At 41.9% G+C, this 15,569-nt stretch overlaps 1 protein-coding gene across 5 annotated transcripts; it reads left to right on the top strand.

Annotated features, from left to right (window-relative positions):
* Positions 1-8,177: 8,177 nt before the first annotated feature.
* On the top strand, positions 8,178-14,923 carry LOC136477052 (protein indeterminate-domain 5, chloroplastic-like). 5 transcript variants are annotated; one of them, XM_066475063.1, is made up of 4 exons: positions 8,178-8,434; positions 8,834-9,303; positions 9,546-9,942; positions 13,340-14,923. In XM_066475063.1, the coding sequence occupies exons 2-4, from the start codon at positions 9,144-9,146 to the stop codon at positions 14,415-14,417; spliced, it is 1,635 nt and encodes a 544-aa protein (XP_066331160.1). In that variant the 5' UTR covers positions 8,178-8,434; positions 8,834-9,143; the 3' UTR covers positions 14,418-14,923. The 5 variants fall into 5 exon arrangements, with proteins under 5 accessions (XP_066331160.1, XP_066331157.1, XP_066331158.1 ...); XM_066475060.1 differs by having other exon boundaries at positions 8,834-9,312; XM_066475061.1 differs by having other exon boundaries at positions 8,179-8,434; positions 9,543-9,942; positions 13,340-14,922.
* Positions 14,924-15,569: the final 646 nt, after the last annotated feature.

The following is a 15,569-nucleotide window of genomic DNA, read 5'->3' as shown; positions in this document are numbered from 1 at the left end:
GTGAAACCTTCTCAATTTTTTACCACAGCCTCCACATATGATATCATGAGATCTTGACAAATATCATGATTTTTAGACTTTGTTTGCTTTCTTTAGAATTTAAAAACCATTCGACCACACGTTCATGTTCGTGTTTCCTGAACAAGATGTTCGAAATTTCTTTCCATTTCCCGGGTAAGGCCTCACACTGGACTGAATAACATTAATATCATTTTTCTACTCATTTTATTCTATTATTTGAATCACTTGCAGTTCAAATTTGACTTATACTAAAAAATCCTTGAAATGCAATAAATTAATTAAATATAGCAAGCAGATCTAGAAATATAACAAATCTTAACATGGAGTACCACATGTTGTATGTGGAGAGTAGAAAAAGTTTCAAGGTCAGAAGAGAAAAAAACTTATTTCTTTGCCGAGTGCAAAAAAAAAAATACTCGGCAAACTTATTTCTTTGCCGAGTGCCACCAACGGACACTCGACAAACTCCTAACAGCTGGCACACTAACTAACGGATGTCCATGTGGCAGTTTGTTGCTGAGTGTCTCTGTTTTTCCAAGTGTTTGTTCCTAGTTTGCCGAGTGTTTTTTTTTCAATACTCGACAAAGAGTTTGTTTGTCGAGTGCCATTATTTTGCCGAGTGTGTTTTTTGTAGCACTCGGCAAAATAGCTTGTTTGCCGAGTGACCGATAGAATGCACTCGGCAAATATTTTTGCACTCAGCAAATCTGTTGTTTCCGGTAGTGTAGATGAATCAAAATCATTTTGTGAGATTTCTTGGGCTAGATTCTGATTAAAAAATATATAAAATAATCATATAAAATAAAAATATATTTAAAAAAGCAGAAACTTTTTATGGGTAAAGATTATGTACAACTGATTTTAACCTGTTGCACTTAAAAAGATTAATTGAAAGAAAAACAATCACTAATGCATAGGAGATGCAGAAATGGATCGAATCGGGAGAAACCATGGTCATAGCAAAAATACTTATTTTAATATACTTGTGTTTTAGCTCTTGGACAATAGATTTGGTCATATTGGCTTCAGACTACACTTCTTTTTTGAAGGCAAAAACTATGGGGGAGATCCCCACAGCACTTCATTTTCATATATTTTAGATTAAAAGGGTACAAACAGCTTCAGACTACACTTTGCATGCCTCCACTCCATGCATTCATTTTAGTGAAGGGCTTATTCCTTGGTAATTAGCATGGTTCACCTTCAATAAACAGGAGTATATGGGTAATTACCATTGAGCACTGATCTATCCTAAAAATCTTAGAATATCAAGTGTTTTTTGGGGGGGATGGAGGGAGTAGTAGTTCCTTAGTTCAAGCTGATGTTTTGGTAATTACCCACGCTAATTATTGCACGCTATGAAGGGATGTATTTATTGTGGGCCCCACAAGTTGGTCTAAAGATAAACTGGCGCACTTAATTTGTGTGACAAATTTTGATCACTGAAATGACACTCTTAGAAGGGATGAAGTGAATATATATTTATTGGTTTTCTGATAATTTTTTTATCCTATCACAAATATTATTAGGATAAACTGTAGGATACTGGTACAACTACCCACAGTCCTTAAACTATTCTGACAATTGGACAAATGCAATATAAGGACAGTTGAGTGACGAAGGACGGCATCACCAGCATCACAAACGGATGGTCTTATGATATATAGATAGGTACAACCAAGAACCAACAGAAGAGGGTAAAAATGGGCAAGAAAAAGGAAGGAGCGAAAGAGGGACAAGATACGAGCGAAGTTTAATCGTACTAGTAGGGAGCAATAGAGGGTCCAACAACACATGGACACAAGCAACAGCAACGTACAGTATATATACTATAGCTACAACTACAAGCAATATTGTGCAACAGCTCTCTGAATCGTGGGATGGGTGCTTTTTCGGGGTGGGTTTAAGAGGCCAATATTGTGCATGCATGCGTGTGTTCTTCTGCACGACTGCATGCATGTCTTGGGGAGGTGTGAATCCATGCATGGATGCATGATGCAGCATCCATCATCACCTCAGGTAGTGGAGAGCGAGCAACTGTGCACGCACGGTACACGCTTGTTGCTGCAAGCGAGGTAGCTAGCCTCTCTCACCCTTAGCTTGCAGAGTAGTAGTTGCACTGTTGCAGCAAGTTCCGGGAGCCATGGCACGGCATGGAGTACATACTCATCGTCAGCCGATCGATCGACGTCCCGACTGAGACATATATGATACACGTGTATATATGATATATGCATGTGGTCGCATACATGTATGTATGAAGTCGTACGTGAATGACGATGATCGAGACTTGTATGTACATACGTCCATGCATGATTTGTGTAAGTAACATAATCTTCTATCTAGTAGCAATATAATTATTACCATTTACCACTACTTTTAGTTACACGTTGTACTGTTTGGATGTCATATATCTTCTATATATTCGCCCTTTTTACAGAAATTACTAGCTATATGAAGAGGAACTAATAACAACAGTAGGTTTTAGGTAGTATAGCAGTGCAGGACGAGGAGGGTGGCGTACGTAACATCACTGTCCCTGCTGGGCGGGCCGCAACGGGGTGCCATGAGTCCTAAAGGTGCTGCGTCACTGTCTCTCCTCGGATGCCGTGGCATATAGTATTTTCCAGGGATTCTCCACGTACGTGTCATCCTGCAGGCCCCCCGCTCCACACACCCTAATATAATTCCCTTGGTCAGAACAACTGAGGGTGTGTTTAGTTGGAAAGGTGAAAATTTTGGGGTGTCACATCGGAGGTGTCGAAAGGATATCGGGAGGGGTTTTTGGATACTAATAAAAAAACAAATTACAGAACCCATCAGGAAACTGCGAGACGAATCTAATGATACTAATTAATTGGTCATTAGCACATGTGGGTTACTGTAACACTTAAGGCTTTTCATGGACTAATTGGGCTTAAAAGATTCATCTCGCGATTTTGCCAAGAACTGTGCAATTAATTTTTTTTTTTCGTCTACATTTAGTACTCTATGCATGTGTCCAGACATGCTCTTTTACTGTAGGAGGCAAAAAATTTTGGAAACTAAACAGGGCCTGAACAAGGTAGCCCTAGATGTTAAGGTTCTCTTGGAAAAGGGGTTTTGAGCAGTTTTAATTTCGTCTTTTTTAGCTCTAGGTACAGCCATGCTGTCAAACGGCTTCACCAATAAAGCACTGAGAGGAGTTGAAGAGTCTTTTTTTACTTGCATAAGTGAAGCCGTTGGAACGTGACTTCGCCGGTTTCAATAACTTTCATAGACTTACAATGAAATTGTGTTTTGGCATCTCCTGCCAAATAGAATCTAAGAGCAATTGCAAGAGCCTCTTTATATCCTCTCTAATTGATAGAAATAAATATTTTGGTGAAAAAAATACTCTTCAACATTTTTTTTAATTAGATATATAAATATTGTCATCCTCTATTGTGGATTTTCACACTAGCCAAAGATGGAGAGCATGAGATTTTAGTGGGGCTTGGACCTTAGTAAGAGGGGGCCTCTTAAGATATGCGTCTCTAAAAATAAATCTCATTCCTCTGCAATTAATTTTAGAAGACATTATAGTTTCCTGGATTCTATTCCGTGCAATGCAAGTGCAGAGTGCTCAAACAACTTTTTTCGTGCTTAGTGAGATCTACAACTTTGTTGTTGACAAGTTTATGATTTTAAACTATTTAGAGTGTGAAAAAAATCTTTTTAAATTGTTAGATTTTAAATTTTGAATTTCAAATTCAAAGGATTTAAAAAGGGTTTTCACAATAATTTGAAACAAAATAACTTGTCAAAAAAAGGTTATAAGTCTCATTGGGTTTCTACAATTTTGATATGACATTTGTTTTCATCCGCCTTTATATGCAAAAATTATGATGTTTTCAGCTAGATAACTATAAAGAGTTGTAGATAATAGTCAAGGGTATTTTGGTCATTTTAACTTCTCTTTTCCATTCACTACAAAATATTATTTTAATAGCCACAATGCCTAGAGCAAATTAACACAATTGAAAAGTATCTTCTAACAACGACAACATTGAGTAGTGTCCATAATCAAATATCAACATTGAACAGTGTCATCATACAGCAAATTTAACGAAGTGAAGAAACCGACCTCTCTTGGAGCTAGCTGTTGAATTTCGGCAGGCAGCGCATGCATGCATTAATTGGCATGTATGGAGGTCAGTTGCGCGCTATTAATTGCATTCGATTTGTAGCATGAACGAAGAATCATTATTTGCGCGTTTACTAGTTACTAGTGCAAGTGCTACTATTCGAACAACGTGCTTCCTATACGTCCATACAAACTACCTCAAGTTTGATCAAGTTTATAGTAAATAGTATTAACATTTATGTATCTAAATAAATTTATTATGAAAATATATTCTATAACTAATCTAATGGTACTTATTTTGTCTCATGAGTGTTAGTATTTTTTCATATGATTTTAATCAAAGTTTTTTTGATAGGATTTTAGTCAAAGTTTTAATTATTTGACTCCTCAATATGTTAGAATTGCATTCTTTCACATACGGAGGGAGTACTACACTCAGGTTCAATTCCAGACCGTGTTATCATTGACACTGATTTGGACTGCAGCTTATTGGAATTTATTAAGAGCTCCTACCAACGCATTCAAGATAGAGAGCACAAAAAGGAGTCAAAATCAAGTCAGTGTCATGTGGTACTGGTCGAACTCAACATCTAGCCAGCTGTGGGCCACGAATGTCGTCGGATCGGAGAATGAGGTGGAAAAGTCGTCGACTTTGACTCCGAACATCCCCTGACACATCATGCAGTACTGCCCAACTTTATTAGTCTTTAGACGACCGTGCATGCAAAGCTGGAGTAATTACTACCATCGATCGACTTCTCTTGATGAAACCAAAAAAATAAGCCCGTCGACTTTGAAATCTTTCCCTGGCTATACATTCCACAAAATTTAGAGAATTTATTTTCCAGAATTCATTAATTAATGTTCTAATTCATTCATGTTACTCCGGTCCTGATCTCTTACTGGACTATATCCTAAAAAGACCACACGTGTGCAAACATATATATGTCAACTTCATATAAATCCTCTTTCGATTCGATCTCTTCCATTGCCGGATGTCAATCCTTTTCGGTGTTTTTTTTTTCAAATAACGATATAGACACAGACACACTGATACATACACACATATGAATATATGTACACGTCTACCTTGTCTCCAGATTGGCAATAAAGTCACCATAGGCATTTCAGTGTTATGGACAAATGGCGTACCACTGAAACAACAATTAATGCTGTAAAAAACTAGAACAATAAATCCAGAAAAATAAAACATTCGCATATTAAGTCGATGACACTTTAACCCAAATAGGCAGAATCTACCATAAAATCTGAGCGACCAGCTGAGCATGTTTAGTTCCATCTTGCCATATATATGATTGGAGCCTAACTGCCACTTGCTACCCCTCCCGTACCTTTAAGACAAGTTAATTAGTTTATTTTTGACAAATTAACTTGTTCTGAGCATTATACATTGAAAACTAGAAGGCATAGTTTTTTTTTTGTTTGAAATCCTTTTTCTGTTTTTTCAAATATTGCGATCCACATCATGCATCGACCGATTGAATATATAATCAAGCGTGGAGGCCGCAAGCTACCTAACCTCACAAGGCCGACATGTATGCCATCAAAAATGTTCTTTTGTGCATTTTCTAAGTGGCCGGTCTGGACTATGGAGATTGGTCATTGCCAACCACTAAAGCTACTAGCAGTAGGACCAGTACAAACATATATAGTTTGTTATTTCTTGTGAATTATATCACTACTAGTGACCTTTTATATATTTTTCTAGATGACCAAATTAAAGACAGCGGAACAAGATAAGGTCGGCCCAAATGCATGGGTGGCAAATGCATGCGCAATGTTCATACGATATTGCCTTCATTTAGCACCTCTCCTACATATATAGCTACTCGTCGCTGTCAGTGTACATATACTGAATCAGGTTTTTAGATGCCTCAGATCGATCAATAATTGAGCTCAACACTAGCTAGTACATACGCACTTCAATCTGCCTGTGTATATAATTTAAACATACAATTTACTTATTTTATTTTTTCAAAAAGAAATAACAAAAGTGACCGCCGTTATAAAAAAACATTATATCCTTGATGGAGATATGATGTACACACTCAACAGATTAGAGAGAGAGAGAGAGAGAGAGAGAGAGAGAGATTCGCAGTGAGAGTAGCTAGTACAGCTTCGTGACAAGAGCTAGGTTTGGCAACATATCGTTAGTTGGTCCTGTAGTGGAGTACTACATGTGTATATATAACAGGGTACTCGACCATTATTGTTAACAGTATGTGGCTTGTCATTTACTCTCTCTGTTCTAAATTATAATTCGTTTGACTTTTTTAACGTCAAGTTTGACCGCTCGTCTTATTCAAAAAAAGCAAACATAGTCAAATTTAAGTCATTTTTGAAATTTTTTTGTTAATAAAGCAAGGCACAACAAAAGAAGTGATATTTAGCATAAATTTTTTAATAAAATGAGTGGTCAAACTTAGGGTACAAAAAGTCAAACGAACTATAATTTGAAACGGATTTAGTACTCGGCATCTCAGCAGGCGTGTAATATCCCGTGTTGTAGTTTTCCGTTTCCCCACACTGTCGTCATCTAGTGCTAGAATTTGGAATTCCTGGGGAGATGAAATGATAAGCTGCTCACATGCAATACTCATCTAAACAATTCATGCATGGTCTTTTGTTTTGTCCTGCATTTCTCAGGGATCACATGCAATCATGCAAAAACGCATCACGGCTCAATTTACAGGATATTTTATATCATAGAGCTATTTGGGTTGCTGACCCCTGACAAGCAATGTACGTGACAAAGAATGTCGTGAGAGAAAGGTCATGGATGCGACGTTAAGAGCATCTTATGATTCGAATTAATTATTAGTGTATATTTGTCTTAGTTTGCACGGCATCTATAATACTCTCTTATATGGGATATATAGGCGTGCATGTGAAAGTAGATTTTTTTGGGGTGTTTTTGGATGAAACGGGTAGGAGAAGGCAGTACACATAATTGATGAGCAAACACGGACAAATCAAATTTACGGAGGCTTTGATCAAATTAATGTTGTGTTTGGTTTATCTTTTGGAAGTTTTTCAGCTATCAAAGGAAATAGAACGCCAACCAAATGAATGGAACATGAAGCTACTTTTGCAGAAGCAGCTGCTTTCATGTACTACAATTTTCGCAGCACTTAGATCCTGATTTTGGCTTTTATTAGCTTTCTACTTTTTCAAATGAGTGAAAATAGAGAGATATTCTACAACTTTTCAAAGGAGATATATAAAGAGAGGGGATGGGTTTCATAGTTGTTTCAACCAAACATCACATCTCACACCAGGTTTTTCACATCTCACTGTGGAACCAAGCAGACCTAAGTCTTCCTATCAACAGTTTTGCATGTATCTTTGGTTCTAAATAAGTGTTTAAAAGTATGATCTCATACGTTTACAAATAGTATATATAGTTCATTTCGCATAGAAAGTATATATAATTGGTCTACAAATTTGGGAGATATATGAGAGATAATTAAAGAAATGGTGAAGCCAAGACTAAAATAAAATTAGTTAAAAGACTGCACGTATGGACTCGGAATGTTTTCAAATGGAGCACTATTCTACGAGAAGAAACTACCATGGGCTTCCGATGTCTTTTTCTCCCTGTCAGGAATTGCGTAGAACATGGATGAGACGTGTGTGGAACAAAAGAGAAGGGAAGAATTCTTGTGGTTCTCGGTCAATGGTTTATCTAGCAGGGCCATATATCCATCTCTAGAGACCAAGCATTAATACTGTCCTGTAATATATACTGTATATATAATTACTATCACTTCCCTGTTTCAGGTCGAATTTTCACATATGGATGCCCTCCCATAGTCTTAGTTACAGGATATGAATGTGCAGCAACAGCAAATATTATTGATATCAACTAGAGAGAGAGAAGAGAGACGAGAGAGACGGGGCCGGCCGGAGAGATGAAAGGGCTGAGCATCTTCACAGGCGGTCCCAGACAGGGCACACGCGGGCCCCACCATCCAGGTCACTGTCGTCGATGGCTCAACCCCTGCAGCCGTTTCCCTAGTTAGATCAGCGAGCTCTATGCCTTGCCATCGAGCTGTGAGAGCATTATGGTAGTGTGAGGCGACAGAGAAGTGCTCATAACCAACCACCACTCAGTCCTTCTCCTTCCCTACACAACCTTTCCCTTCCGTGTTCCTACTTCCTAGAGGGAGGGAGAGAGATCTCGAGCGGCGCATGCTCCGGTTGCTAGCTTATGTTCGACGATATCCGCGTATAGCTGCGGGGCCCTTTGTTATCAATCACCTTTCAGAATTAATTGATTATCACCCGGTTCGTGTTTGATGTAACTTCGATTGTTTGTCCATGCATCTCTTGTTTCCCCTCCAAAAAAAGATTTTTTTTCTGTGCTTGCTAGTTCTTTTGATTGTTTCCTCTCTCTTTGTTATTAGATAGAGACGATGTTGTTTATTATTTGTTGATTGATGTTTCTTGTTTTCGTTGGTAGCTGGTTTCGAACCGCTGAACTTTGTAATTTCGTTGCCCTGGTAATGAAATTCGGTTTTACCGTTGTGGAAAATTTGTTGATTGATGATGTTTATTTGGTTTCTTGCATGCATATGCATCTCCATGTTCTCTTCACTCGTTTGTCTTTACCGTTGTGGATTTGCTTGTGTAAGCTTGCTTGCTTGCCTCACACACTATTTCCCTCTTCACTCGTTTGTCTTTTAGATCGATCGGTCGTGCAGAAGGAGCCGGAGTTGAGGCTAACAGAGTCAGCTGGTAGACTGCTAGCTTCCAACAAGAAGTACACGCGCAGGCACAGTCACGCTGCTGCCACACTGCGTGACGTACTGGACTAGTCGGTGTGACCGGCCGGTGGTGGCTTCTTTAGCTTGCTTGCTGCTTCCTTCTTTCCTTCTGTAGCTAGCTAGCTACATACTCCGTCCGTCGTCGTCGTCGTCGTTGGACGTACGCCAGAAGAGGGAGAGAAGAAGAACAGCGACATACTGCACACTCGATCGACCGATCAGCTTCAAACATGGCAGCTGCCTCGTCTGCCCACCTGTTCGGACTCGGCGACGCGCAGATGCAGATGCAGATGCAGCCGCCGCTGCCGCAGCACCAGCATCAGCAGGCGGCGGCGCCTCCTCCTCCGAACCCGGCCGCGCCGGCGCCCAAGAAGAAGCGGAATCAGCCCGGTAACCCAAGCAAGTACCCCGGCCTTATTCGTTATTTGGATCTCTTGCAATTCATCAGTTCATCATTATTTTTCTTATTTCCAGCTAGCTCTGATCGATCTGATGAATTAATATATTCCCCTAGTATATAAACAGTTGTTTAATGATCAATTAATCATACGATAATAACAAATACGCTCGCTCGCTTGCATGGCCATCTATCCATGGCGCGCCCTCCTGCCCGCATAACGCCCGCGCAGCAGACCCTGACGCTGAGGTGATCGCGCTGTCGCCGAAGACGCTGCTGGCGACGAACCGGTTCGTGTGCGAGGTGTGCAACAAGGGGTTCCAGCGGGAGCAGAACCTGCAGCTGCACCGGCGGGGCCACAACCTGCCGTGGAAGCTGAAGCAGAAGAACCCCAAGGAGACGCGGCGGCGGGTGTACCTGTGCCCGGAGCCGACGTGCGTGCACCACGACCCGTCGCGGGCGCTGGGCGACCTCACGGGGATCAAGAAGCACTACTGCCGCAAGCACGGCGAGAAGAAGTGGAAGTGCGACAAGTGCAACAAGCGCTACGCCGTGCAGTCCGACTGGAAGGCCCACTCCAAGACCTGCGGCACACGCGAGCACCGCTGCGACTGCGGCACCCTCTTCTCTCGGTATGTACTGTACTACTGTTTGAACTTACTTTTAAATTCAATTCCGTTTATTCCATCTCTTCTGTTCATTCTCTACACTTCTACAGATGACAACGTACGTATATCACTGTGTGTGTTCAGTGTTCATGCATCAGGATCGATCAGTAGGAGTATTTAACTCTTGTATAGGATGAGTAGGAGTACAAGTGAATAGAGCACAGTGCTTAGCTTTCGAGAGAAATTGCCGATTCTCTCTCTCTGTATATATATATAAGTTATGATGATGATTGGGTCATGATGAAATTCAGACTTTCAGAGGCTATGGGAGGGGAGGCACGGAAAGGCATGCGAGATCGACCGATCCATGGTGATTTGATACTTGCATGCGAGTTAGGGTTAGGGTTGTCACCGGTGGTCGGCCGGCAAAGCAAGCAAAGCTACCGGCTTTCTGCGCCGGCCCGTGCTGCGTTGCGCTTGCGCCTTTCTTGTTTGGAAATTGAACTTGGATGCCCCCTTTTGGGCGCTACTCCTTCTGTTTCTAAAGGTTGGTCGCCATGATTTACGTGTCGATAACTTTGACTCGATTTATAGAAAATACGTGCAATATTTCTATCTCTAAATAAATTTATTAAAAAATTATATTCAAATATCTATCCAATGATACTAATTATGTATCATAGATATTAATATTTTTTAATATATGTTTAGTTAAAGTTATTTTTCGGAAAATGAAAATGACAGAAGTTTAGGCACGGAGGCAGTGAGCTTTAGTCGCTTCTAAAATTCATGTCACATCGAATATTTAGATACTAATAAGGAGCATTAAATATAGATTAATTACAAAACCAATTACATAGATGGAGGCTAATTTGCGAGATGATTTTTTAAGCCTAATTAATCTGTTATTAGCATATGTTTACTGTAGCACCACGTTGTTAAATCATTGGCTAATTAGGCTTAAAAGATTCGCCTCGTAAATTAGTCACAAGTTATGTAATTAGTTTCGTAATTAATTTATATTTAATACTTCATACATGTGTCCAAATATTTGATGCGACAGAAATTTTAGAAACGCCTAAACAACTAAACCGGGCCTGAGATTTTTTTTTTTTTTTTTGACCATCCTCCTGATCCTGACCCGACCAGCGTAGGCCCTAGGGAGAGAAAGAAACGGGGTCACAACACACGTGAACTGCTAGCTACACTAGCACCGTCGCGCGCGCCTCCTGGTCGTTTTGGGAGCTCGAGAAGAAAACAAAAGCCAGTCTCCTTTTTCGCCTCGGAATCCGCATCCTGCTGGCCTGGTCTTGCCTCCTCTCTCTCTCTCTCTCCATGCCTGATGCCTCTGTGATCCATCTCCATGGATCCCCACCTGTTCACGTGTCTCGCGAGCTGCACGTACGGCCATGGCGGCAGCAGCAGCAGCAGCAGGCAGTCTGGCCTGTTCTGTTCTCATGTGAGTGTGACGGCCGGATGGGATGCATCACGCATGCATGCAGCGACAGCTGCTCCCCCCCGGCCCTCTCTATTCTTTTCATGGCGTCGTCGTCGTCGTCGTCTCTGCTCTCACGCACCCGGCCACCACAGTCCCGCTCGTTTATTTCTAGCAAACACTGCATGCATGCGAGCAGCGAGCGAATCGACCACTGCCATGCCACATTGCTACTCGATCGATCCATAGCGAGTAGGATTCTTCCTTTGCTTCTGTTCATGTAAAAACGCATCACATGCTACTAGAATATATACTGTATGGGAATGATGGAGATAGATACTTGCAGTCTCTCCATGTCAGCATTTGTGTATGTACTGTACGTCCTAGCTAGCTCTAGTTGGGTGTGGTAATTAGTTCCTGAATTCCGTCAGTTTTACGGCCTGTTCATTTGTGCCTTTGGCTTGAACTTGAATACACATTGCACTATTCACACTGTCATGCATATGCATGGGGCCTTCCCTTTTCTACGCGCTCCATCCGAAAGACAAATTAGCTCTTCAATTTGTGCTCGGTCTGTTCATAAGTTAGCTAAAAATTTTCTTAGGTGATAGTCAGTGGTCACATTTTTCTCTAGGTGCTTTGTATAGTGAAATTCCACCAGCTATTTGTCTGGGGAAACACCCTTATACACCTAAGTTCATAAATTTCTAGAGAGAACTACAAAAATTCTGAAAATCATTTCAATTTATTTTGAAAATTTGGCAACAAACAAAATTAATCTAGCTTAATTTTTTGTTATAGTTTTTCCATTTTCTGAAGAGCACGGGAATAATCAAGTTCAGACCTGCTTTAGTCTAGTCTCAACTTAGGGTATCAATGGGAGTTTTATGGACATTAAATAAGCAACCAACTTAATTAAGGTCTGTTTGGAACCGCACCACTAACTCTACTCCACCGATCTCACCATGGAGCGGCTCCATAAAAATTAAACCTATTGTTTCTGGAGTACACCTTTAGGTGCTTCACAAAACACCTCTCAACTCCACCTTTTTCTTCTGGGGTAGAGTTTATGGAGTTGTATCTGTTTGGCTAGCGAAGTTGGGAACAGACCTGAAAAAGATGGAGCAGAGCAGTCTCAAACAGACCCTTAGTAAATACTATGCTGATATAGCACCCATATAAATGAAGAGAGAGAGAGAGAGAGGAAGAGAGAGATAATCAAAGTTTCGTGAGGTGAAATGAGTTTGATGAGAATGAAACTAGTCATAAAAAAGTCAGCAAACTAGTCTTTGACTCTAAATTTGTCTTTTAGTATGTTGCTAATTGCAAAAAAAATCATCTCAAAGGCACTTAAAACAGAAATATATTAATATAATTCAAGTTTTATATCCTAATAAACTTACATATAATTTGACTAATTTGTGTTGGTTGAAATTTTAAAATTTGAATTTTCGCGGTCAAAATATATACCTCATACACATTCGTGGACCAAGGGAGTACTAACTAATAAAGTTCACTTAGTTAAGATTAAACTCTTCGCATTCTATTTACATATCTACCAAGGTTTTAAATATTTGGCTATAGCGGGCACTATAGCTTGCTATAGTTGTTTAATTTGAGGCAGGTCCAAGTTATTTGTGTTCACAAATTTAGAAGCTATAGCTTCATTTAGCTATGCTATTAACTGTTTGAGAGGCTATCTGCCAAATGCCTTAGTCGGAGGATTTAAAACATTGACTAGAGAATTCCACAAGGAGATATTTCATAACACATGCAAATCTAGTCAATTTTTCCGATGGCAGATTTGGTATTCCCCCAGTTTTTTCTTTTGAGGCCCTTGATAGATTCTACATGCTTGTTATCTCACATTATTGCGTAGAACTACTGATTTCCGTTTGCAGATTTTCTCTTATGAGATTCAGTTTACAACGATTACTTGTCTAGTTAGCATTTGATGTGTTTTTTCTCAACTTGCTGGCATTCCAGGAGGGACAGCTTCATCACCCACCGTGCATTCTGCGATGCACTGGCGCAGGAGAGTGCGCGGATGCCACCCATCGGCGCCGGCATGTACGGCACCGGCGGCATGGCCCTCGGCCTCTCCGGGATGGTCGCATCCCATCAGTTGCAGTCCTTCCAAGACCCGGCCCACTCCTCGGCCACCACAACCATCGGCAGCAATCCGGCGGCGCAGTTCGAGCACCTCATGCAGTCGTCCACCGGCTCCCCCGCGTTCCGCGGCGCGCAACCGACATCATCGTCTTCCTCGCCGTTCTACCTCGGCGGCGCCGAGGACGGCCACCAGAGCCAGGCCAGCCACACCTCTCTGCTCCACGGCAACAAGCAGGCCTACCACGGCCTGATGCAGCTGCCGGAGCAGCACCAGCCGGGGAGTAACGACGGCCTCCTCAACCTGGGTTTCTTCTCGGGCGGGAGCGGCGGACAGGACTCCCGCCTCGTGTTCCCGGACCAGTTCAACGGCGCCGTGGGCGGGAACGTCCGCGGCGACGGCAGCGAGCACGGCAACAGCGGCGCCAACAATGAGTCAGCGGCCATCTTCTCCGGTAACCTAATGGGAAACCAAATGGCAAGCGGCGCTGGCTTCTCTTCTTCCTTGTACAACTCGTCCGAGACCGTCGCGCCGCCGCAGATGTCGGCGACGGCGCTGCTGCAGAAGGCCGCTCAGATGGGCGCGACAATGAGCAGCGGCAACGTGAACTCTCTGCTCAGGGGGCTTGGTAACGGCGGCAGCACCTTGAACGGGAGGCCTGCGGGAGCAGGTGGGTTCATGGCCGGGGAGAGCTCCTCGTCGAGGAGCACTTCTCAGGCCGAGAACGAGAGCCAGTTCCGGGACCTGATGAACTCGCTCGCAGCTTCCGGGAGCGGGGCTGGCACAGCGTTCAGCGGCGGCTTCCCGGGCATGGACGACAGCAAGCTGAGCACGAGAGACTTCCTCGGCGTCGGCGGCGGCGTCATGCGGAGCATGGGTGGCGCGGCGGGGCTGCCGCTGCGGCACGGTGCCGCGGGCATTGGCATGGGCTCGTTGGACCCAGAAATGAAGTAGGCGATCGAAATCCGAAACGTCCAACGCATGCATTATGCTCCACTCTTGGCTCTTGCATTGCATGCAAGGTAAGTACCAGCAGCCTAACGAACAACGACTAGGGTTCATGGGTTTGGCTGATGAAGATGAGGCCATTGTGCTAAAAAAAAAGGAAGAGGCCATCAACCATGATATGTTTATGGTGCTGCACGGTGCATGAATGGTGAATTGATCGATGTTGTGTTATTGAATGGAGATTGATGGTACTAGTGTAGTACTATAGTGTACCTCCTGCTTGGGATCATGGAAGAATCGATGAAGTAGAGAAGGCTGGACCGGTTGTTAAATTAAATGCCGGTATCTAGTTAATTTTGGCTATGATGCATGCTGTAGCAGTGGTGTAATGCTTTGTGTTTTTTTTTTCTAGATTAAAATTGCATGATTGGCTATAGGTCAGATTGTTTTAGCAGACAGCGCGCGCATTAGATACGTATCAGGCCAGTCTTAATGAGATTTCATCGGAGTTTCATAGACATTAAATATGTTGATGTGGCACCGTATTAATGAAGAGAGATGATAATAGTTTAATGGGAACAGAGAGAGTTTCATAGGATGAAACTCTTCTGCACTATTTTTAAAATAGGATGTGTTGGAAACGGGATATAAACCCCCCGTTGAGACGGGTCTCAGAGTACTGTCCTTTGTTTTTGCTTTGTCATTATGCGACCGGCTCAAAAAAAAATGGCCTTCTTTACGACGTGTGCGGCAGACCATGGTTATGAGGTCATGTAGCGAAGCGTTTGCATTTGTACTCGGCGTATATGGCTATGATGGATAGAACGACATGCATGTTAATTTGTTAGCAGCATTCAAAAAGTCTCCTCAATATATCGTTGATATTACCAGGGGCCAATTACGTGTTTTTTAAAGAAATAAATGTGTCACATATATGAACATACTTGTTTAATTTTTGCAGCGAATGATGTGATAGTATGGCCTCAAAGTCATAAATAATGATCTATGTGCAATAACTTGTGTGGCCTGCATGTTGAGTTATTAATATTATAGACAAGTTGAGGTTGTTCGCTTGTAATAGGTAAATTAAATGCCTATGTCAGCGATTTTTTTAGGATTTAACAACGTTGTGCTTTCTGTGGTAGGCGACGTATCTGG

Source organism: Miscanthus floridulus, chromosome 8 (assembly GCF_019320115.1).
Source record: "Miscanthus floridulus cultivar M001 chromosome 8, ASM1932011v1, whole genome shotgun sequence".
NCBI lineage: Eukaryota > Viridiplantae > Streptophyta > Magnoliopsida > Poales > Poaceae > Miscanthus > Miscanthus floridulus.
Note: the sequence above shows the minus strand (reverse complement) of the source record. Positions and strands in the feature narration are given on the sequence as shown.